Source organism: Piliocolobus tephrosceles, chromosome 5, assembly GCF_002776525.5.
Source record: "Piliocolobus tephrosceles isolate RC106 chromosome 5, ASM277652v3, whole genome shotgun sequence".
NCBI lineage: Eukaryota > Metazoa > Chordata > Mammalia > Primates > Cercopithecidae > Piliocolobus > Piliocolobus tephrosceles.
The window spans coordinates 157,566,129-157,590,197 of NC_045438.1; the positions used below are offsets into that span (position 1 = coordinate 157,566,129).

The window sequence follows — 24,069 nt, forward strand, 5'->3', positions numbered from 1 at the left end:
TGTGGCTGTGTAGCATCCCATGGTGTATATACACCACATTTTCTTTACCCACTCATTAGTCAATGGGCACTTAGGTTGGTTCCACATCATTGCAATTGTGAATTGTGCTGCCATAAACATACTCGAGAAAGCCTACTTCACTTTAAGCTGTGAGGGCCACAAGCATGTCTATCGTGTCTACCTTGGCACTATTCTTGGTCCCAAGCCCACAGCCTGACACCTAATAATTACTAACTGGCTGCACCACTGCTTCATCGCTTATGTTTCTGTTTCGTAGACCCTTTTTGCCAGCCAATCTGAACTATTTGCAGTAACACAAGTGTCTCCTCCTCTCTAAATTCTAGACTAGTTACAATTTATCCATTTATTCACACATTTATTCATTTTTCTTCGAATTACCACTATCTAACCCTGTGGCTGATACTAGGCAGGTTCTCTGAATGAATGAATGGAAACAGACTTAGAAGTGCAGCCCAAGCGATAATACATACCCGAGGAATTGACCAATATAAGGAACTGCATACGAGAACAGTTTTTCCCCAGGCATAAACAAGTGCAAGAAAGAGGCAAACAGACGTCCTTCTCTTGCTCTGCCGGGTCTGGGAAACATTTTAATTAATCAAGACTTTTTAGAATGAATCGGAACAAAACCAAAACAAAATAAAGGGCAAACAAACCAACTTCTGAGAAAGAACTGACTGAAAAGGTAATCAACTCCCCTAAATCCCAAGTCTAAATGGCACACTTGCTGCAGCTCAGCCGACGGTTCCCCTGCTCCCTGAAGCCCCGCCCCGGAGAAGGCGGGGCCTGTGGGATTGGCGGGGATTTCCCGCGAGGCCCCGCCCTCTCTGGGCGGGCCGTAGGACCGCCTGCTGCCCCCGCCGTTTCCTAGGAGATGAAACACACAAGACGCCGGAGCTTCACAAGTGAGCTAACTAGGTAAGTGGCCGGCGCTGGCAGGTAATCCCGAGCGGGCTGCGAGGCCAACCCTCTGTTCGACCCAGCCCGAGCCCGGCTTGCGAGGCTGGCCAGGCATGTCCCCCCGGCGCCCTGTGCTACCACGGCCAATCTCCGCCGGGAGACGGGTCCCTGACGCCGGTAGGAGAAGTACTGGAGGGAGGAGGGTCCCCAGAGGGGCGGAGCGGACGGGAGTGGTCCGCCCGAGGGAAGGCAGTGGGTGTCTCCCAGACCTCCGGACCGCTTTCCCGCCTCCTAGACCGCGGGGGCCGGCCTGGCGTGGGAGGATGACGGCGGGGCGTCCCTTAGCCTGAGAGACCCCCTAGCCGAACCTCTCCTCCGGTGCCTCCCACCTCTGCGCCCTCCTCCTCTTCCCTGCTGCTTGGGCTGGAGGTGGAAACTGCTTTTAGGACAGAGAGGCAGGATTGAGTCTCAGGGAGGCCGCAGAATTGAGTTCAGAACTGTTGCAAAATCTAAAAGAAGGGAGAAAAACAGGAACTAGGTCCGACTTCAGCCCTCGCTGGTGCATCCCAAAGGACGCTCAGATGAAAGTAGTATCCCGCACACCCGCGTCCCCCCGACGGCGCCGGACTGCAGGCGCCGGGGGACGCCCCCTTCTTCCACCACGCGGTCCCCGGAGCCTCTTAAGGGCCCTGGTTTGCAGAGTGGGATCAGAAAGCGTGTGACGAAACCTGTCCCTTTTCTGCAAATAATACGTTTCAATTTAGGGACAGGTCAAGAGTGCGGTGTCGAGAGCAATAAAACTGGTTTTTAGTGGTTAGTAATCTCCTACAAGGAAAGAGCTGTATGCAATTGTGTTTAGATAATCGTTTAAAAGAAACAGACATTTGTTCTAATGGTAACGGAATTCTCAAAGAGGGAAGCCAAAGTTATCGGACTTAATTTATTCAGAAAGACAACCCACTGAGTGAAATAATGGTGAAGACAAAAGTGACTTTCCAGCTTTTCGGTGGGGCCCCGCCTCCCCGGCCCTTCGATTCCCGAGGCTTGACCGGCAGGGAGAGAGTTCCGCCGACCGCGTCACCGCCTGCTTCCACTGCAGGCGCCAGGCAGGACGTTAAATCTTTTCGTCGGGGTGGAGTTTGTTTATTTGAGTGTAAGCTTTGAAATAATTTGTGAATATCAGCACAGAGAACTGGGCTTTTATATTTTAAGATATAGTCTTTGTTTTTCCATCGTAATAGCTTTATTTAATTTCTGTAAACCTTCGTCTTGGTTGGTTTGGGATCTTTTTTCCTGTGTTGCTTTTTAAAGAATTTGGTTACTTTTAAAACGTTAATTACTCTTTTGTTATGTATTAGAAGCGTTAATACCAGCCTCGGAGTGGCATAATTATAGTATGTGCTAGAAAGCCAAGTTGAAGACATCCAAGCCTTATCTCTTCAGTGATTGGCAGACTCTAGTTTTACCCTTCATTTGCCCTCTATGTTAATCTTCTTTAATCCTATCTAAATCTCTTATTAGCTGGCAAAAGCTGTTGAGAATAAAGGCCAGATTTACAACAACTGTGCACTTAAATAAACGGTAATTATGAACTTAGATGAAAAAGTTGAAAACTGGAATGAGAGATAAATTATAAGGGTATTTATTTTTGTGTAGGTCTATAATTAAACCTCTAAATAAGCATCTTTTTCTTTAACCCATAGGAAAGTCAATAACTATTATAGCTTGATTGTAGAAAATTCCAAGTTTTTAACAATTCTGTTAAGTTGAGGATGATAGTTAAATTTACTTGGGTTTTGTGTTGTTGCATATGTATCATATCTATATATATTCATGTACATAAGAAACTGTGTTAATATGTCCCTATTTTGTAGAATTAGTTTTCCATGGATCAACAGAGAAGAATATATGTAACTTGTAGAGAAATATTGTGCGTAAACTGTAGAATCATGGGAAGCCTGTGTTTAAGGAATGGACTGCTTTTTGAATCAGTAGTTACTATGCTACATTGATAAAAGTAGTTGCTTATGTGCTATCAGGGAACGTGGACATGGAAATCGTGATTTTTTAAAAAGCTGTACCTTTATATCTATGTCTCTACATTAGACCATTGTCCTTGTATTTCAGGGGATAGAAGAAACAGTTGCAATGATCAGCTTCTTATCCTGGGCAGCTGTTGATTTTGTAATTAATACAGTTCAAAAGGAGCCTTTCCAAAGTTTTTTCTTAGGGAGCGCAATATATAAACTTGTTTTACTTAAAGGTTAGCTAGGGCTTAAATGGGACAGATCCTCACAGAACCACTAATCTGACCTTTTAAAAATCTATGTCATGTCCATAATCCTCACCACTCCACCCCTCCAACAGAAAGGAGCTGGGAAATGGTCTTGTTCCTTGCTTATTCTTCCCTCAATATAAGTACACCCTATCCTATAGCCATCATCAGTGGACAGACAATTGGTGTTGCCGGTGTTTATTCAGAAGTTGATTGGTTAGGCTTGGAATGAAGTTGCCACAGTAGCTACTCCCAAAGACATGTGCGTGCTCCCGTCTGGGCCAAAAGTCATGGGTGACTGAATGCTCTATTGTGTTGATAGTGCTGGTAGGGCGTGGTGGCTCACGCCTGTAATCCCAACACTTTGGGAGGCTGAGGTGGGTGGATCACGAGGTCAGGAGATCGAGACCATCCTGGCTAACACGGTGAAACTCCGTCTCTACTAAAAATACAAAAAAAAAAAAAAATTAGCCGGGCGTGGTGGCGGGCGCCTGTAGTCCCAGCTACTCAGGAGGCTGAGGCAGGAGAATGGCGTGAACCCGGGAGGTGGAGTTTGCAGTGAGCCGAGATCATGCCACTGCGCTCCAGTCTGGGAGACACAGCGAGACTCCATCTCAAAAAAAAAAAAAGGATAGTGCTAGCACAGCTTCAGGTCACCCTCCCACCCCAGGGCAGTGGCGATGGGGTGGCTGATGGCCTTAACAGTGGAAGAGAGAGGTGTAATTAATTCTTATTTTTTAGATTGTTGGGCCAATGAAGGTAAATTTTTTTGTCACTCTGTTTCCATTTCCCTGAATAACACTCGCTACCATCATTACCATGCTACTAGAGTCAGCTCCCTCTTCCATTCCCTTCCCAAGTAATATGTCCTTTTTCAGAATTGTCTACATTACTTTTCTACCCTTCATACCCTCAAATGCTTGTCCTTGGTTAAGTGTTAACATGAAAATAATTTGGTTTAAAAAAAGATGATGCTATCATACCATTATGTTTCTGAATTAAATACTTTTCATGTCCGGGTGCAGTGGTTCATGCCTGTAAATCCTAGCACTTTGGGAGGCCAAGGCAGGTGGATCACATGAGGTCAGGAGTTCAAGACCAGCCTGGCCAACATGGTGAAACCCTGTCTCTATTAAAAATACAGAAATTAGCTGGGCATGGTGGCAGGTGCCTGTAATCCCAACTACTCGGGAGGCTGAGGCAGGAGAGTCGCTTGAACCCAGGAGGTGGAGGTTGCAGTGAGCAGAGATAGCACCACTGCACTCTAGCCTAGGCAACAGAGCTGTAGGAGATCGGTCAGGGTGGTAGGAAAAATCGTAGAAAGATGCAAACCTTCTTGGAAGGCCAGGGGTTTGCAAAGCTTCGAAAGAAAATTTGGTCAAAGGCAGCTGAATTCTCTTAAGAGCTTAGGTTAGATAACAAGGGAAGGTAAAGAAACTGATCTAGATAAGTTAGTTTACTTAGGCCTCAGAACCTGGCATTTCATCATCTGTGGGCAGGACTGCTCTCTTGGGGGTGGGGGGGTGGGGGTGGCGACCATGTTGATTACACACAAGTGTGTTAACTCAAAGCCTTTGTCATTAAATCTGTGCTGAATAAATGCCTGCAGCGCCAGCTGGTCAGGGCCATGGTTTACAGCACCCTGCTGCGGTCTGTGTGCTGCCCGGTCCCCTAGCCTGCTCTTTCACTGGATACCTGTACCTGAGTGCATTCTTTGATCTGTCATTCAGCCAGGGTCTGCGGGTCGGACCCAGCACAGAGCGAGACTTTGTCTCAAATAATAATAATTATAATAATAATTTTCATGAGAGGAGCTCCACCTAGATTCTTTCTCCGTTAACCATTCAAGTTCTAAGGTCTCTATCTTTCCCTTTACTATTTTTATTATTTTTCACTGGTCTGAATGACCCAGAGGTAGCCCTAGGGTTTAGTCAGGTTATGGAGTAGTCCCACTTCACTTTCCAGTTAATCAGCAATATCTTAGTGTTTGAGTGAGGAGCTGCATTAGGAATCTTAAGGTGGAGGTTGGGGTAGGTGGCTTGAGTTGTGGAGCTTAGTCTGCATGGTTGTGGAGCAAAGAGGATGTTAGCCTCATTGGGGATAGTAAGAGCTGGCACCAGTTCCTAAGAATGGCTTGTTTAAAAGTTGGAGACGGCCCTGAAAAACCAGCAGCTTCAAGCCAAATGCACCTATTGGATTGACTCCTTCGTTGATTCTCTAGTTGATCCTAGACAGGTCATTTAATCCTTCCATGTTTTTATTTTACGATCTTACTGTCATGAGGAACATGATGGCCTTTTTGCAAATATATTCTCTATATGCTTACTTAATCAGAAAGAATCAGTAAACCTAGAGCGAACATATTTCCTGAAAGAGATAGTTATATGCCACCTTAAATAGGGTAGCTAGAAAAGAGTGTACAGCAGTTTAATATGCTGGTGATAAATTGCAAAATACTGATTTAATAAAATCCTAAATGAGAAGAAATATACTTTAGTCCATGTTTTGTTTAACGTAGTACAAAACAAAACAACCCAAAAGATTTTTCCAAATTATATTTGCTTGTAGAGATAAAGGCAAAATGAAGAAAAGCAAATTCATGTTTTGATCAGAAACCATGTAGAGATAGGTATTGCCTTTCTCTACATTAACACCTTAATATTTGGAATCAGTGTCTATGCATAAGGTGACAATGACTTACAAAAACTGTTCTTTCTCAGGCAAATGGGGAACCATTTGCTGGTATTTATGATTATTAGCTTGGGCTTAATCTGACAAAAATGAAGAAAACCCTAAATAGAAATGGAATCTGCTGTCATGGTCTCTTTTTCAAGATCCTGGCCATAGAGTTAGCATAGCCTAAATTATTTTATATGTGCCTTTGAAGGGATTGTTACCTACATGAAGTAAGAGAAATGTTAAATACATACTCCCTATTATCATATTATTATTTTGAGACAGTCTCGTTTCTGTTGCCCAGGCCAGAGTGCAGTGGTGCAATCTTGGCTCACTGTAACCTCTTCCTCCCGGGTTCAAGTGATTCTCCTGCCTCAGCCTCCTTAGTAACTGGGGCTACAGGCCTGCACCACCACACCCAGCTAATTTTTGTATTTTTAGTACAGACGAAGTTTCACCATGTTGGCCAGGCTGGTCTCAAACACCTGACCTCAGGAGATCCACCTGCCTTGGCCTCCCAAAGTGTTGGGATTACAGGCGTGAGCCACGGTGCTTGGCCCACACTCCCTATTATTAAAAGCCCCACAGGATTCTTCTCAAGTTTTCTGTGAACAGATACATTCCTGTAAATAGGAAACAACATAGCTTTACTGCGCTTCTCTGCATGTCTGCTCATGTTTATGTCTCTTTTCCGGGAAAGGCTGTGTTGGGAAATCTTAAGTATTTTGACAAATATAACATGTCCTTGTTGGTCTTAGATTCCTGCATGTAATAGAGAAGCAGTTTCTATGATGTAAATGAAAGTGCTACAGTGAGAGAAAAATATTCTTTGAATGAAGAACTAAGTGATAAAAGGCACTTTAAAACAAACTACAGACACACCTCAGAGATACTGTGGATTTAGCTCCAGATCACGTCAATGAAGTGAATATTGCAATAAAGCAAGTCACACATGTTTTTGGGTTTCAAAGTACATATACAAATTATGTTTACATTATACTGTATGTTTACATTATACTCTATTTAGTATGCAATAGCATTTTGTCTAGAAAAATAATATACATACCTTAATTTAAAAATATCTTATTGCAGCCGGGTGCGGTGGCTCACACCTGTAATCCCAACACACTGGGAGGTGGAGGCAGGTGGATTACTTGAGGTCAGGAGTTTGAGACCAGCCTGGCCAACATGGTGAAACCCTGTTTCTACTAAAAATACAAAAAATAACTGGGTGTGGTAGCTTGTGCCTATAGTCCCAGCTACTCGAGAGGCTATCATAAAAAAAAAAAAAAAAAAAAAAAACTTATTGCTAAAAAATGCTCATTATCTGAGCCTTCAGTGAGTCATAATCATTTTGCTAGTGGAGGTTTTTTGCCTCTATGTTGATGGCTGCTGAACAATCAGGGTGGTGGCTGCCGAACGTTGGGATGGCTGTGACCATTTCTCAAAATAAGACAATGATATTTGCTACACTGACAGACTTTTCCTTTCATAAAAGGTTTATCTGTAATATGTGAGACTGTTTGATAGCATTTTACCTACAGTAGAACTTCTTTCAAAATTGAAGTCAGTCTTCTCAAATCCTGCCACTGCTTTGTCAACTCAGTTTATGTAATATTCTAAATCTTTGTTCTTGACTGGGCACTGGTTCATGCCTGTAATCCCAGTACTTTGGGAGGCCAAGGCGGGTGGATCGCTGAGGCCAGGAGTTCGAGACCAGCTTGGCCAACGTGGCAAAACCCCATCTCTACTAAAAGTATAAAAATTAGCTAGGTGTGGTGGTGCGCACCTGTAATCCCAGCTACTGGGGGAGTGGTGGTGATGGGTGAGGATTGAGGGACAAAAATCACTTGATCCTGGGAGGCAGAGGTTGCAGTGAGCCAAGATTGTGCCACTGCACTCCAACCAGAGTCTCATTCTGTCTCAAAAACAAAACAAAACAAAAAACATTCTTTTCTGTCTTTTCAGCAGTGTTAATAGCATCTCTACCAGAAGTAGATTCCATCTCAATAAAACATTTTCTTTGTTCATTCGTAAGAAACAATTCCTCACTCATTCAAGTTTGATTATGACATTACAACATTTCAGTCACATCTTCAGGCTCCACTTCCCTTTTTTATTTATTAAAAAAAATTATTTTTAGAGACAGAGTCTTACTCTGTCACCCAGGATGGAGTTTAGTGGTGTGGTCATAGCTCACTATAACCTTTAACTCCTGGGTTCAAGCAATCCTCGTGCCTCAGCCTCCCAAGTAGCTGGGACTACAAGCGTGCCACCAAGCCCAGCTAATTTTTTAGTTTTTGTAAAGAAGGGCATGATATGATACCCAGGCTAGTCTCAAACTCCTGGCCTCAACAATCCTCCTGCCTTGACCTCCCAAATCAGTGGGATTACAGGCATCAGCCACCATGCCTGGCTGTTTCTTATTTCTTTGTGTGACTCTAGTGTGACACTAAATTCTAATTAGTATTTAAATTTTTCTTAGTTTGATGTAAAATAAAGTAGCATGTTATTTAAATAGAATACAAAATTTTAAAATAATGCTATTCCTTTCAAACAAAAGTTTGCTTTATACTTACCTTACCTAATTGGGGTACTTATATTCCACAGAAAATTTACAAATAATACAGTTTTAAAAAATATGCCAAATTAAATATGATACAAAAGTTGATTCAAAGAATGGATATAATATAGACATCAATTTTCCAAGGTCTGATTTGGAATAATATAGATTATATTTAGTAACAAAGGAATCATACAAGCCATTATGCCATTATCGAACATAAATAGCACAGTATCATGTAAATGAGGCATTTACCAAGTGAGTATTACCAGTGAGTTATATGTGAACTTCATTTTAGATAGACAAATGAGTTACTGACAAATAGTTAACACAATAGTATTTATATTATTTATAATTTTTCCCTTTGCTCTAAGTTGCCAGTACAATTTTTGAAGAGACTCGTTAATGAAAATTCATGATATCCTTGTTTTCTTTCTTTAGGGTGTCTATAAGAATGGAAGCGCTGTTTCCTTGCCAGATTTCTTCATGCTGTATCTCGTGAACCTTTGTAATCTTGGGGAGGAGCCTATATTGAATGATGACAAACCTGTCACCAGTGTAGCAACAACAGTGTGAGAGCAAAAACAAATAAAAATTAAGAAGCGTTCAAATTTACATTCAACAAGGAAGTCATTTCAATCAACAACTTCTGCTGCATTATTTTTCCAAGATGAACCGATACACAACCATGAGACAGCTGGGGGACGGCACGTATGGGAGTGTGCTTATGGGCAAGAGTAATGAATCCGGGGAGCTGGTGGCCATCAAAAGGTACTGTGTGTGACACTGCCAACTTCACCTTTGAAAACTCTCCTCTTTGTTTTCCTGTCCTCACTTAAGAATATATACCAGCACAGGCCGGGCGCGGTGGCTCACGCCTGTAATGCCAGCACTTTGGGAGGCCGAGGTGGGCGGATCATGAGGTTAGGAGTTTGAGACCAGCCTGGGCAACATGGTGAAACCCTGTCTCTACTAAAAATACAAAAATTAGCCGGGCATGGTGGCGTGCACCTGTAATCTCAGCTACTCAGAAGGCTGAGGCAGGAGAATTGCTTGAACTCGGGAAGTGGAGGTTGCAGTGAGCTGAGATCATGCCACCACACTCCAACCTGGATGACAGAGTGAGACTCCGTCTAAAAAAAAAAAAAAAAGAAAGAAAAAATATATACACACACACACATACACATACACACACAAGCACAGGCTGGGTGCAGTGGCTCATGCCTATAATCCCAGCACTTTGGGTTGAGGTCAGGAGTTTGAGACCAGTTTGGCCAACATGGTGAAACCCTATCTCTACTAAAAATACAAAATTTAGCCAGGCATGGTGGTGCACACCTGTAATCCCAGCTACTGGGGAGGCTGAGGCACGAGAATCGCTTGAACCCGGGAGGCAGAGGTTGCAGTGAGCTGAGATTGCACCACTGCACTCCAGCCTGGGCAACAGAAGGAGACTCCATCTCAAAAAAAAAAAAAAAAAGATACATATGTATATATATACACACATACACACATACACACACACACACACACACACAAGCACAGAAGGAGGTCTAGTTTAGATCAAATAGCATTTGGCTCATGTGGAATGTCATTCTTGGAAAAGAACATTGCCAAAGAGGAATTCTGCTGTTTTTCGTGTACATTATTTTAATTGCCAGGCTTGTCCAGCTACACCTACACTGATAAACCAAAACATATGAGTGCCTCCTTTTTCATGTATATAATACATTTGGACCAAAACTATAGGTAATCTTTGGGATGTTCTTCCAAATTTATTTGTTGGTTTTCACTTTTGTTTGTGTTTTTTGAGATGGGGTTTCCCTCTGTTGCCCAGGCTGGGGTGCTGTGGCGTGATCATGGCTCACTGCAGTCTTGACCTACCAGGCTCAAGCGATCTACCTACCTCGGCCTCCCAAAGTGCTGGAATTACAGGTGTGAACCACCATTCCTGACCTGTTTTTCACATTTAAAGTTGAGTGCAGAGTACGGCTTATAATTTCTTTAAAACAAGGTCTCAAAATCAGATGGTATTCACAATGTCAAATTGAGTTCTGAATGATATATGTTATATTCCTGAACTTATGAAATAGAATTAATTGTTTTTAACTTGTTTTTAATCCACTGTGTTTTTCTATTGCTGCATAACAAAATACCCCCAAAGCTTAGTGATTTAAAAGAAGATACATTTATTAATTCATATAGTTTCTGTGGGTCAGGAATTTGGAAGTAGCTTAGCTGGGTAGGTCTGGCTTGGGTTCTCTCATGCCAGTCAGATAATTGGCCAAAGTTACAGTTATCCAGAGGCTTGACTGGGGCTGGAGGATCTACTTCAGAGGTGGCTCACTCTTGGTTTGCTAGGGCTGCTGTAACAAAGTACCACAGACGGGGTGGCTTAAACAACAGAGATTTATTTCCTCACAGTTCTGGAGGCAAGAAGTGCAAGATCAAGGTATCTGCAGTTTGGTTTCTTCTGAGGCCTCTCTCCTGGGCTTGTAGACAGCCACATCCTCTCTAGGTCTTTATATGATCTTCTCATTGTGCATGTCTGTGTCCACATTTCTCCCCTATTTTTTTTTCAAGACAGAGTTTCACTCTGTCACCCAGGCTGAAGTACGGTGGTGCAAACATAGCTCAGTATAGCCTCAGCCTCCAGAGCCTGAACCGTCCTCCTGCCTCAGCCTCCAGAGTAGTTGGGACTATAGGTGTGTACCACCACACTTGGCTAATTTTTTTTTTTTTTGAGACGGAGTCTTGCTCTGTCGCCCAAGCTGGAGTGCAGTGGCCGGATCTCAGCTCACTGCAAGCTCCGCCTCCCAGGTTCACGCCATTCTCCTGCCTCAGCCTCCCGAGTAGCTGGGACTACAGGCGCCCGCCACCTCGCCCGGCTAGTTTGTTGTACTTTTTAGTAGAGACGGGGTTTCACCGTGTTAGCCAGGATGGTCTCTATCTCCTCACCTTGTGATCCGCCCGCCTCGGCCTCCCAAAGTGCTGGGATTACAGGCTTGAGCCACCGCGCCCGGCCACTTGGCTAATTTTTTAAAAATATTTTTGTAGAGATGGGGTCTTGCCATGTTGCCCAGGCTCCTCTTATAAGGACACCAGTCCTGAAAAACCTCAGGTAACCTGAATTACCTTTTTAAAGACCCTATCTTCAGATACTGTCACACTGTGAAAGTCTGGGGGCTAGGACTTCAATATAGGAGTTTTGGGGGACACAGTTCAACCCATCACACTCACTCACAGGGTTGGCATATTTGTACTGGCTGTTGGCAAGAGGCACCTCAGTTCCCTTTTCCAGAGGCCTTTGGGCCTTTCCAGAGGGCCAAGGAATAGCCTCGGGACACGGTGGTCGGCTTCCACCAGAACCTGTCTCAGACTCATCGGATACACATCTCCACATCAACCAAATTATAACAATCTAAAATTTAAATGCTTTAGCAAGAGTTTTAAAGTATTATGATCTAAACCATCACATGTACAAGGAAATAACTTCATAAAATATTTTTAAACAGTCATTGTCATCAGATAAGTAAATATATAATATACAATAATGGAAATGAAAAAATTTATTGAATAGGCTTAATAAAATTCAATACTCATTTGTGATTTGACGAATTTAAAAAAAACCTTGGTTTCTTAAAAAACTTTTGATTAAAAAAAGCCTCTTGGCTGAACGCAGTGGCTCACACCTATAATCCCAGCACTTTAGGAGGGCGAGGCAGGAGGATCACTTGAACCTAGGAGTTTGAGACCAGCTTGGCAACATGGTGAAACCCCGCCTCTACAGAAAATACAAAGATTAATTGGGCATGGTAGCACGCACCTGCAGTCCCAGCCATTTGGGAGGCTGAGGTGGGAGGATTGCTTGAGCCCAGGAGGTCGAGGCTGCAGTGAGCCGAGATAGTGCCACCACTACTGCACTTCAGCCTAGGTGACCTAGTGAGACCCTATCTTAAAAAAAAAAACAAAACTCTTAGCAAATAGGAATAAAAAGAAACTTCCCTAACCTGAGAAAACCTATATAATTCATATTAATGTGAAATATCAGAAGTAATATCAGTACATTTAGTTTGAAAACCCCAAATGCCTGCTAGCAGTCCTGCTGATTAGGATTGCATTGGGGATACTCACTACTGCAATAAGACGGAAACCTAAGAAATGAGTGTTATTAGACAAAATGAACTGAAATAGCCCTCATTTGTAGATTAAATGATTATGTAAATTCACACAAAGAAATACTTTATTATACACAAATACATCCATATAGAAAAATATTTTTAAAGGCATGGAAAGATACACCCAAAAATCCATGATAGCCGTGGTTTCTGGGGAGAAGGGTAGGAGAATCAGAAGGGGCGTTGGGTCTTGGGTATGGTCCCACAGATGGTTATTACTGTCTGATTTTATATGACAAAATGTTCATCATTTTTTTCTGAGTGGCAAAATATGGTATTTGTTTTATTCTTCAAAAATATGGTATTTTGTGTTGTTTTGTTTTGTTTTGAGATGGAGTCTCGCTCTGTTGCCCAGGCTGGAGTGCAGTGGTACTATCTCAGCTCACCACAACCTCCGCCTCCCAGGTTCAAACAATTCTCCTGCCTTAGCCTCCCGAGTAGCTGAATTATAGGTATGTGCTACCACGCCCGGCTAATTTTGCATTTTTAGTAGGGACAGGGTTTCTCCATGTTGGTCAGGCTGGTCTTGAACTCACGACCTCAGGTGATTCACCAGCCTCAGCCTCCCAAAGTGCTGGGATTACAGGCGCGAGCCACCGTGCCCGGCCTACTGTACTCTTTTTTAAATGGGAAAGCAAAAGCTTTCCCACATCCCATCCAGAATGCATCAGGTTTCTTCTCGTTGATCAGAAGTGTACCACATGGCATCCCTAGCTGCAGAGAGGATGGCAAACTGATTACTTAGCTGAGCATTTTACATCCCTGTGTAAAAGCTGACTCTGAATGAAAAGGAAGAGAAGGAGGGCTTTCGGCTAGTCGGCTTACCACGTGTCTGCCACATGCAGTAGCTACTGTGTGCTGGGCAGTGCTCCACCTTAGGCAAGGATGGAGCAAAAGTGAATGAGAAGAGGAGTCCCATGGAAGACTTGAAGAAAATTGAAAATTTATTTATCACAGAATTGTTAAACTACTACTGTGTTTCATGATCAGGACAAAATGGGGACAAGATAGATGTCTTACAGTATACTCAGAAAGACCAACAGATTCAAGAAGTTACAACATCAAGTTTGCTACGTCCTATAATGGGGAATATTGGGTCCTATGGGAGCCTAGAGAAGCCACACTGGAAAGGTATCATAAAAGGCTTCCTAAATCAATGAGACCTCAAGAATGAGAGAAAATTATTTTTTTAAAAAGTGGGGGGTGGATGGGGAAATGCTCCAGGGAGTAAGAAATAGTATGTATGAAGCTCTGGAGGCAAGAGAGAGTGTGTGAGGGCCTAACTGGGGCTGAGTAACTGAAAGAAGCGTAGGTGACTGGAATGTGGATTACAAGTGGGGCAGAGGAGGGACGTGAGGCTAACAGGTGAAGTCGTGAAGCCAGATGAAGGAGTCTGTATATCTGGAGGACTAGAAGGTCATGAAGGATTTTAAGCAGAATTGTTCATGTGATCAAATTTTTAGAACTGGCTGGTTAGCAGAAGACTGGAGACTTGATTGAAGAGGTCAAGACTGGACACAGGGTGGCCAGTTAGAAGGTCGGTACAGTCATCTTGGTTAGAGTTAGAAGGTCAGTGCAGTCATCTTGGTTAGAAGTGGTGGTGGCCTGACAGGAAAATAACTTTGGGGATGGATGTAAGTGGATACAGTCAAGGGACATTTAGGAAGCAGGCTGTATAGAAAATGGTGACTGGGCATGAGGGTGGAGGGTGGAGTAAAAGATGGGGAAGAGTCCAGGCTAATTCCTGGGATTCTGGCTTAAGTGTATGGTGGTGGTGCCATGCACCATGTCAAGGAGGGGAAAATCACAGGCTTTAGGGGTAAAGCTGAATTCAGTCTGGGGCACAATGACTTTAAGATGACTTTTAGTCAATTGAATATTTGTATTTAAATCTCAAAATAGAGGTGCAAGCTAATGATTTGGAATGGTTAGTCTACAGATGGTAATTGAAACTCTCTAGAGGGAGAAGAAAAGAGAGGTCCTCATTTGAAGCACTGAGAAACCATGGCATATAAAGGATGGGCCCTGGAATAGGATCTTACAAAAAAGTCTAAGGAACTACCAGAGAAATAGGGGAGAAACCAGGAGAGTGTAGAAAATATCTGAAACCGAGGGAAAGATCTAAAGGAGCAGAAACGTGTATCAAGAAGTCTTGAGTGTGGTTGATTCCAGAGCTCTTTCAATGGCTCAACATTTACCCAAGAAATTCAGATGTTTTCTATGATTTTCATGCTGAGTGGTTAGCATTGTTTTTGTCCTCAAATGTGTCATCTAATGACCACCTTATGGCTACTTCACCTCCAGGCATTACATCCATGCTCAAGGAGGGAAGAAAAGAGAATAATACCAGCAGACTCTTCTCATCTTTTATGAAGAAGTAATAATTCTTTCCCAGGAAGTCCTCAAGGACATCCCCTTACGTCTTACTGGCTAGCACTGGGTCATGTGGTCTCTCTTCCAAAGGAGGCTGAGAGAGTATTTACTCTTCCAGTCTCTGTTTTAGGAAGCAAAAGGAAAGGGGCTGGAAATGGCCTTGTGATATTTCAACAATATCATCTGCTGTGGTGTTCTTTGGGTTTGGGGAATATGACATAACTGGCGGCCATGGTGAGCATTGTTCCAGTGGAATAGTAGAAGCCAGACCGTAGTGGGACAAGGAGTAGCGGGAAGTAGGACAGTGGAGGCGTGGAGCTTTGGAGAGCTGTGAAGGATGAGTTACTGAGTTGCTAAGAAAGACACAAAAGAGTTTCCCAGTGTCAGGAAGAGTCCGCCTGAAATTACATGGGATGAATGTGAAAGTGGAGCTGCTGGGAGCATTTTCATGACTTTTCTTTCCACCTCCACCCATCTGTATGGAGAGGGGAGACTGGAGGATGACAAGGCAGGAGCAGTGGAACGATGGGAGAAGGGGATGTTCAGAATGTGTGTGTGATCTTGAGAACGTAGTGGATGAAAGGCATCATGATGGTGGGGCCAAGCTGGATGAGGAGGCAAGCCTTGCCACTCAGGTGGTTGTAGGAATAGCCACAAGTTGAACAAGAAAGAGGTTGTATAAAGAAGTTTCGAGGGTAACGACGTGAAAAGGATAGGAGGTTATGATCAAGAGTCTGAAGTTGGAAAGGTTGTTAGGTCTTGGACAGCAGGACCGTTCCTCATAACAAGGCGTTTATGAGTAACTGTGGTAGGACAGAGGTGAACATCTCTTAGGAGTTAAGCAACTGTGAAGGCAGGCTACTGGCAAGGTTAACAGTTTAACCTACACTGACTATTCTCTATAGCCGTTACTCCTCAAGTCTGAATGAGATAGTTATGTTATCTACAAGAGTCATACAAGCAGGCTTTGCCATCTCTTTAAAGCCTGATATACAGGGATAAACTTTACCTGAAAATTACAGATATTAGAGCCCTCATTCTCCCTTCTCATTTTTTTTGTTTGTTACCAAAACAATTCACATCCCATAATAACCAATCAATCTTTTGCTTGGAGATAGAAAATTTTAGGCATTTCCAATTTAGGCTTAAATATTCTAGGTGTATCTTGTTGGGTAACACTTTAAGATCCATTGATACTTTTCCCCTAAAATTAAAAATAAATTCCAGGCCAGGTGTGGTGGCTGACACCTGTAATCCGAACACTTTGGGAGGCAGATCACTTGAAGTCAGGAGTTACAGACCAGCCTGACCAACATGATGAAACCCCATCTCTACTAAAAATACAAAAATTAGCCGGTTGTGGTGGCGTGTGTCTGTAATCCCAGCTACTCAGGAGGCTGAGGCAGGAGGATCACTTGAATCCAGGAGGTGGAGGTTGCAGTGAGCCGAGATCATGCCAGTGCACTCCAGCCGGGGCAACAGAGTGAGACTCTGTCTCAAAATAAATAAATAAATAATAAGTAAATTCTACATTGAATACATTTTGTGGAGTAGCTGAAGAAGAGCTGCCTAGCCTTAATTTTCAGAGTGGGCGGTAAACATGTCCCCTTGAAGGGAAACTGATTACCTGGAAGAAGGTGTTTTCATTCTAAAAACCTTTTAAACAAAAGAGCCAGAGTTGGGGGCTGGGAGTGGGGGGTTTCTGTTGAAATTAGACAAGTTCAGCTATGGAATTTAGCAAGTTCCGTGTGTTACTAGATACGGCATTTAACACGTTCCATATGGAATTTAACAAGTAGGAATTAAACCAGTTCAGAATTACGTTGAGAAGCAGAGAAGAAGCTGAATGCTAGCCCTCTGCTATTCCGGAGTTGGCCTGAAGAAGCAAGGGCATGGCATGACAGTTGGTAGATGAGAATAGGGTGGTGTAATCTGCTAATGTGAACGTGGAGAAGAAAGTCAGTGCCTAATTCAGCAGGCAAATCTTTCGAGTGGTCTAGAAATGCAGTCAAAACTGGCTAGGATGTGTTGGAGGGGGAATTGGTTAGAAGTTGGGAGAATGCTACACTGAACAAAATAAGAGGTTCCTTTTTGAATGTTTCCTTTGGGGAGTTTTAATTTAGATCACTGATATCTTGTCTTTTCTGCTGCCATTTTTTTAAAGTTATATATTTTATGTTAGAGGATGGTAGAAAGATTCCCTCACTTCATTAAGTTAATAAATATCTATTAAGCCCTCTGCCCTTTAAGAACTTGAAAGGTAGTTCCATTTCTGAAGTTGATTTCCTGTGTCAGATGGGAACACCATGGTACCATCTCTGATTTGTTCATTGCCCTGGCATGGAGTAGATATTAACGAATTAATAAATAACGAAAGATGGCAAGGAACCTCAAAGGAAATGCCTTTTCTTAGCTATTCTAAGCAATTGGTTTACCTTTGGGATAGTCATTTTGCAAGGAAACTTCTGTTGTAGATAGATACATGCATTGCCTTAGGGAAGTACTGCTGAGAAGTGGTATTTGCTGGAAAGAAGAAGAGATGAAGAGAGTACATCTGGATGGATGAAGAGAACACAGATTTTTTTTTTTTTTTTGAGATGGAGTTTTGCTCTTGTTGCCCAGGCTGGAGTGCAATGGCATGATCTCGGCTCACCGCAACCTCTGCCTCCCGGGTCCAAGCGATTCTCCTGCCTCAGTCTCCCAAGTAGCTGGGATTATAAGCATGCGCCACCACGCCCAGCTAATTTTTGTATTTTTAGTAGAGACGGGGTTTCTCCATGTTGGCCAGGCTGGTCTCAAATTCCTGACTTCAGGTGATCCGCCCACCTTGGCCTCCCAAAGTGCTGCGATTACAGGCATGGGCCACCACGCCAGGCCCAGAATTTTAAAAGTATCCAATCTTTTAGAAGCCAAATAAAAATATGTTCAAGTTACTTTTCACAGTTCAGGGATAATTGAAACTTTCATTCTACCTATAAGATGTGCACTCTCACTGGGCATGCTGGTGTGTGTCTGTGGTCCCAGCTACTCCGGAGGCTGAGGCAGGCGGACTGCTTGAGCTCAAAAGTTAGAGGCTGTAGTGCGCTATGACCGAGCCTGTGAATAGCCACTGCACTCCAGCCTGGGCAACACAGGGAGACTTTGTCTCTAAAAAAAAAAAATCTGAGGCAAGGAGCAGTGGCTCACACCTGTAATCCCAGCACTTTGGGAGACTGAGGCGGGCGGATCACGAGGTCAGGAGATGGAGACCATCTTGGGTAACAGGGTGAAACCCTGTCTCTGCTGAAAATACAAAAAATCCGCCAGGCGTGGTGGCCGGCGCCTGTAGTCCCAGCTACTTGGTATACTGAGGCAGGAGAATGGCGTGAACTCAGGAGGCAGAGCTTGCAGTGACCCGAGATTGTACCACTGCACTCCAGCCTGGACGACAGAGCAAGACCCTGTCTAAAAACAACAACAAAAAAATCAAATCTGGCCGGGCATGGGCACATTATGCTTCAGCAGGACATTTTATAAATCTGTAGCACTGAAAGGTATCTTTTAATAAGCTAGTAAACCCCCATTTCATCACACTTCTTCATAAATGTCTAGTACCTGAGTAACTGCAAATGAAATTCTCATTCACTAAGGATATTTTGGAAATAATAGCAGTGATGCCCTTTATGTCATCTTCGTGATGTCCTTTATGTCATCTTACAGTCAGTCACAGATATTGGTAAAAATGAAAACATCTAGTAGTTATTGAGTGCTGAACTAAGCAGTTTGCAAGAAGCTCTTCTTATGCAGTAGTTTCTACTGTATGGCTAACTAAGAAATTTGAGGCATAGACTGGTCATTGGGTAACTTGTCCAAAGTCCTACGGTGAGTGACTGGGCCAGGATTTGAATCCAGGCAGTGTGGTTCCAAAGCCTCTGTTCTTGGCCATGATGTTGTGCTGCCAATTTTTACTCATTTCCCCACCTGTGTATTATACCCCTATAGAGCCTCTGGATCATAAGGATTATTGTAATTAATAAAGACAATGCTAAGCTTCCCAAGGATCTTCTGGAACATCTCAGTAGGAGATTATATTATTAAATGAAAGCAGCATGGCATATTTGGTTTTTCTTTTTCACAGCCCAGCCTTATAATTCCCATACCTGAAGAAACATTTTTTTGAATATGAATCCTGTTTTTTATCCCGTGTTTTGTATGGTGACTAAAAATCTGTTCATATAAAAACACATGTTCATGTAAAAACACAACAACGAACTATGGTGTATATAGTGGAAATACTTTTTACCCTAAATACACTTTTGGTATATTTATCTCTAGTAGAAACCAGCATTGGGATGAAAGAGGGGAAGTAAAGAACAAAATTCAAGAAAGCCATTTCTTTTTTTGAGACAGAGTCTCATCTGTCGCCCAGGCTGGAGTGCGGTGGCGCAATCTCAGCTCACTACAACCTCTGCCTCCTGGATTCCAGAGATTCTCCTGCCTCAGCCCCCCTAGTAGCTGGGACTACAGGTGCCTGCCACCATGCCCAGCTAATTTTTTTGTATTTTTAGTAGAGACGCGTTTTCACCATGTTAGCCAGGATGGTCTTGAACTCCTGACCTTGTGATCCGCCCGCCTCACCCTCTCAGAGTGCTGGGATTACAGGCATGAGCCACCGCTCCTGGCCAAGAAAACCATTTCTTTCTTTCTTTCCTTCTTTCCTTCTTTCTCTCTCTCTCTCTCTCTCTCTCTCTCTCTCTTTCTTTCGAGACGGAGTCTCGCTCTGTCGCCCGGGCTGGAGTGCAGTGGCCGGTTCTCAGCTCACTGCAAGCTCCGCCTCCCGGGTTTATGCCATTCTCCTGCCTCAGCCTCCGAGTAGCTGGGACTACAGGTGCCCGCCACCTCGCCCGGGTAGTTTTTTGTATTTTTTAGTAGAGATGGGGTTTCACCGTGTTAGCCAGGATGGTCAAGAAAGCCATTTCTAACATTTAGAGTTACTTCTGAATTTTTGCCGACTTAAATAATTTAAGTAAGGAGACATTTAACTATGGGCCTCTTGTCTAAAGCTGATGTAATGATATGAGAGTTATCAGATCAGATTATTTGACTACATTTACTCAAAATTTGTGGTTTCTTTTCCTAACTCCCTCTGAAGTATAGTATTTTGTATTTATGTCTTAAGTTCTAAAAAGAGAGGAACTTGAAAGGGACCGTTTAAGAAAGGTACAATTAAACTGATTAGAGAAATGTTAAGAACTCACCCAGAAAGGAAGATTAATGGTAATTTTTTTCACTTTTGCGTTAAAGCTGATGTTTGGATGTGACATAGGCCTAACAAGTAGCCTTGAGATATAGGAGGTGATTTCCTTGTAAGGATGAGGAAAGGGAGCGAGAGCTCGTCCAAAGTGAACCAATGCTGGAGTAAGAAAGCCGGCAGCGTAATGTGTGTCTTTGAATTCTCAATCCCTGAACACTAAACTTTCCCTAATTTATTTTAGGATGAAGAGAAAGTTCTATTCTTGGGATGAGTGCATGAACTTGAGAGAAGTTAAGGTAAAATCCTAAAGATGAAAAGAACCTGGAAGGCCTTAATGCTACCTGAGGATAGTAGTTAAGATTATTTTATTCTCTGTGGGAAGCATTCTGAAGATAATTGTGTTTGTTTTTCCTTTATATTCCTAAGTTAATTTCTCATTTCTTTTGGTTCTGATGTCAGTGGAGAACAGCATATAATTATATCCTCACATTTGAAAGTTCACTTTCACTTTTAAGAGAGTATCTTAAAATCATATTATGCAAAGACCACTTTTCTTTTCTTTTCTTTTCTTTTTTTTTTTGAGACAGAGTCTTACTCTGTCACCCAGGCTGGAATGCAGTGGCATGATCTCGGCTCACTGCAAACTCCACCTCCTGGGTTCAAACGATTCTCCTGCCTCAGCTTCCCGAGTAGCTGGGACTACAGGTGTGTGTCACCATGCCCAGCTAATTTTTGTATTTTTAGTAGAGATAAGGTCTCACCATGTTGGCCGGGCTGGTCTCGAACTCCTGACCTCAGGTGATCCGCCTACCTTAGCCTCCCAAAGTGCTGAGATAGCAGGCATGAGCCACTGTGCTCAGCCACCAAGACATCTTTTTAAATAACTACATACTATTTCCTTAGATTTTATGCTTAAAGACTTGGATATAATTTTGGATACCTTTGCATGGTTAAGTCAGACAAAAGTTAGACCTATTTATAAACCAAGGGAAAAATGTAACAGATTGAAATGTTTAATAGCTATTGCTGGCTTGATTTATTGTTTGCACTTAACGTTCATTACTTAAAGCAATTATGGAGATATTAAAATGTAATTAATTAATGAACCCAGGAGAAATGGAAAATTACATAATTATCATACTTAGCATTGATAACGATTTTGCCAACTTGTATAAGTTTTTTACAGAAATTTTAATGCGTATTTGTTATTTTTCAGTCTCTGAAGAAACTTAATCATGCCAATGTTATTAAATTGAAAGAAGTTATCAGAGAAAATGACCATCTTTATTTTATATTTGAATATATGAAAGAAAATCTCTATCAATTAATGAAAGACAGGTATGTTTTTATCCACATTTTTCCCTGTTATTCCCTCCGTTAGTTCTTTTGATCCTTTCAATATGTCATACTTTACGAGATAAAAATTGATCACTCCAAAAGGTAAATTTAAATTAACTAGTTCTGTTACCTTTATCAAAGGGTAACATTTAACACTGAAGAAGAACCAGCTGTGACATAGCCAGCATCTTCCTGTTGTAAATCCTTGAAAGTGAAGTCCAGTATCTTATATAAATACACATACTATCTATTTATGCTTTTTAAAATACAAATTTATGTAGAGTCTAGTACTCAGTAATAAAGCTGGCCTTGGGCACTGTTGAGAAAATTATCTTGGTTGCTCTCCCAAGCATCTTGTGAAGGTTAATGAAAGAATGGAGAAAGGAATGAAGTTGCTTTCAAGAAAGGATCTAAAAAATTCATTCAGTAGAATGCACAAGTCAATGATAAGACTTGATGTGTTACCAATTCCAAGGAAGTTCACAATTTTCAAATATGTGTGGGCAGAATCTGTACAGGGAGAGCTTCGGTCTTCCGCCCTGGGCTTGGGGAGATAATGTTTTGATGGTTGTTCTGGTCACATCTGGGAGATTCACATCCATTTTGCCTGCTTGTAAAGTGAGAAATGTTCAACAAAAAACCCTGAAATACTTAGAAATAATTTTCCAAAGTAATGATGTTGATTTCTGTCTGTTTCTTTCACACACACACACGCATACAACTCACTGTCACTCAAGGTCTGAGGATGTTACGTGAATTCTTCTTTAATCATATTTTTCCCTTTCTCAAAACATATTTATTGACTGCCTCTTATGTTCCAGGCTGAAATCATTATAACATTAATATCAATTAAAATACAAGTAAATTTCTGCCCCTCAAATCAGTTTTTACTTTTCTAAAGTCCCTTCTAGGCCTTGTGTATAGACATGCACGCCTTTTTACTTAGTTGTAATTTCAGTGGGACAAAATTTTTTATTTGATTCATTTACTTACAAGTATTTTTTATGTGGATATGTAGTCTTTATAGTTGCTATAAATAATATATTCTGTTAAATGTCTGTACTAAGCTTTACTTTTTGAACTATTTAAAATAAATAACTGGCCGGGCGCGGTGGCTCAAGCCTGTAATCCCAGCACTTTGGGAGGCCGAGACGGGTGGATCACGAGGTCAGGAGATCGAGACCATCCTGACGAACACGGTGAAACCCCGTCTCTACTAAAAAATACAAAAAAACTAGCCGGGCGACGTGGCGGGTGCCTGTAGTCCCAGCTACTCCGGAGGCTGAGGCAAGAGAATGGCATGAACCTGGGAGGCGGAGCTTGCGGTGAGCTGAGATCCGGCCACTGCACTCCAGCCCCGGCGACAGAGCGAGACTCCGTCTCAAAAAAAAAAAATAAATAAATAAATAAATAAATAAATAACTGTCGGTGCAAAAATAGGTTGGTAATTATTGTATATAATATTGATGGAATTATTACCATTAAAGGTGATAATTATAAGGATTGTGAAAATGCTTCCAAGTGGAAAAAACAAATGAAATTGCGTGTATGTGACATTCATTCCTAATATAAAAGTTATGCATGCAAATGAATTAGGACTGGATTAGAATACTGAAAAATTAAAAGTTTCTTAATCATGTGGAATTATGAGTAATCTTAATTTTCAGCCTCTAATAAATTTTGTCCCGTAAAATATTGAAATGATATATACATACATGAAATATCAAGATACACTTGTTGAAGAAAAAAATGAAATACATAAATACATGAAATATTAAATTTTCATCTATTTTTGAAATATATATAAATCTGGCTGGATGCGGTAGTTCCTGTCTTTAATCTAGTACTTTGGGAGACTGAGGTGGGAGGATCACTTGAGCCCAGGAATTTGAGACCAGCCTGGGCAACATAGTGAGACTCCGTCTCTACAAAAAAATTAAAAAATTAGCCAGGCATGGTGGCACACACCTGTAGTCCTAGCTACTTGGAGGCTAAGGTGAGAAGATTGCTTGAGCCCAGGAGGTTGAGGCCACCCATAATCCCAGCCACTCAGGAAGGTGAGACAGGAGAGTTGCTTGAACCCGGGAAGCCAGCTAATTTTTTTATTTTTAGTAGAAACAGAGTTTCACCATGTTGGCCAGGAGGCAGAGGTTGCAGTGAGCCAAGATCGCACCACTGCACTGCAGCGTGGGCAACAGGGCAAGACTCTCAAAAAAAAAAAAAAATATATATATATATATATGTATTTTTTACATATATGTATTATATATATGCATTATATATATGTATTTATATATATATAGTGTGTATATATATATATATATGCTAATACAGTAGCCACTAGTCAGATGTGGCTATTCAGCTCCTGAAATGTTTGCATTGAGGAGTGTCGTAAATGTAAAACAAATTACACATCAGATTTTGAAAACTTGGTACAAAAGAGAAAATGTCTTAATAATTTTTGTATTTTTTTTACTCCAGGGTTGGTGATTCACACTTGTAATCCCAGCAC

The 24,069-nt window shown here is 42.0% G+C and overlaps 1 protein-coding gene across 4 annotated transcripts in view; it reads left to right on the forward strand.

The window, feature by feature from the left end:
* Positions 1-886: 886 nt before the first annotated feature.
* The window catches only part of MAK (male germ cell associated kinase), a 75,277-nt gene continuing 52,094 nt past the window's right edge, over positions 887-24,069 (forward strand). For 2 of the 4 annotated variants that reach the window (XM_023185400.2, XM_031935690.1), the window contains exons 1-4: positions 903-939; positions 8,877-9,206; positions 20,461-20,515; positions 21,436-21,557. In XM_023185400.2, the coding sequence (XP_023041168.1) occupies positions 9,106-9,206; positions 20,461-20,515; positions 21,436-21,557 (278 nt within the window). In that variant the 5' untranslated portion in view covers positions 903-939; positions 8,877-9,105. Of the gene's footprint in view, positions 961-8,876; positions 9,207-20,460; positions 20,516-21,435; positions 21,558-24,069 lie in introns of all 4 variants that reach the window. The other 2 variants (XM_023185401.1, XM_031935691.1) reach the window with 2 other exon arrangements.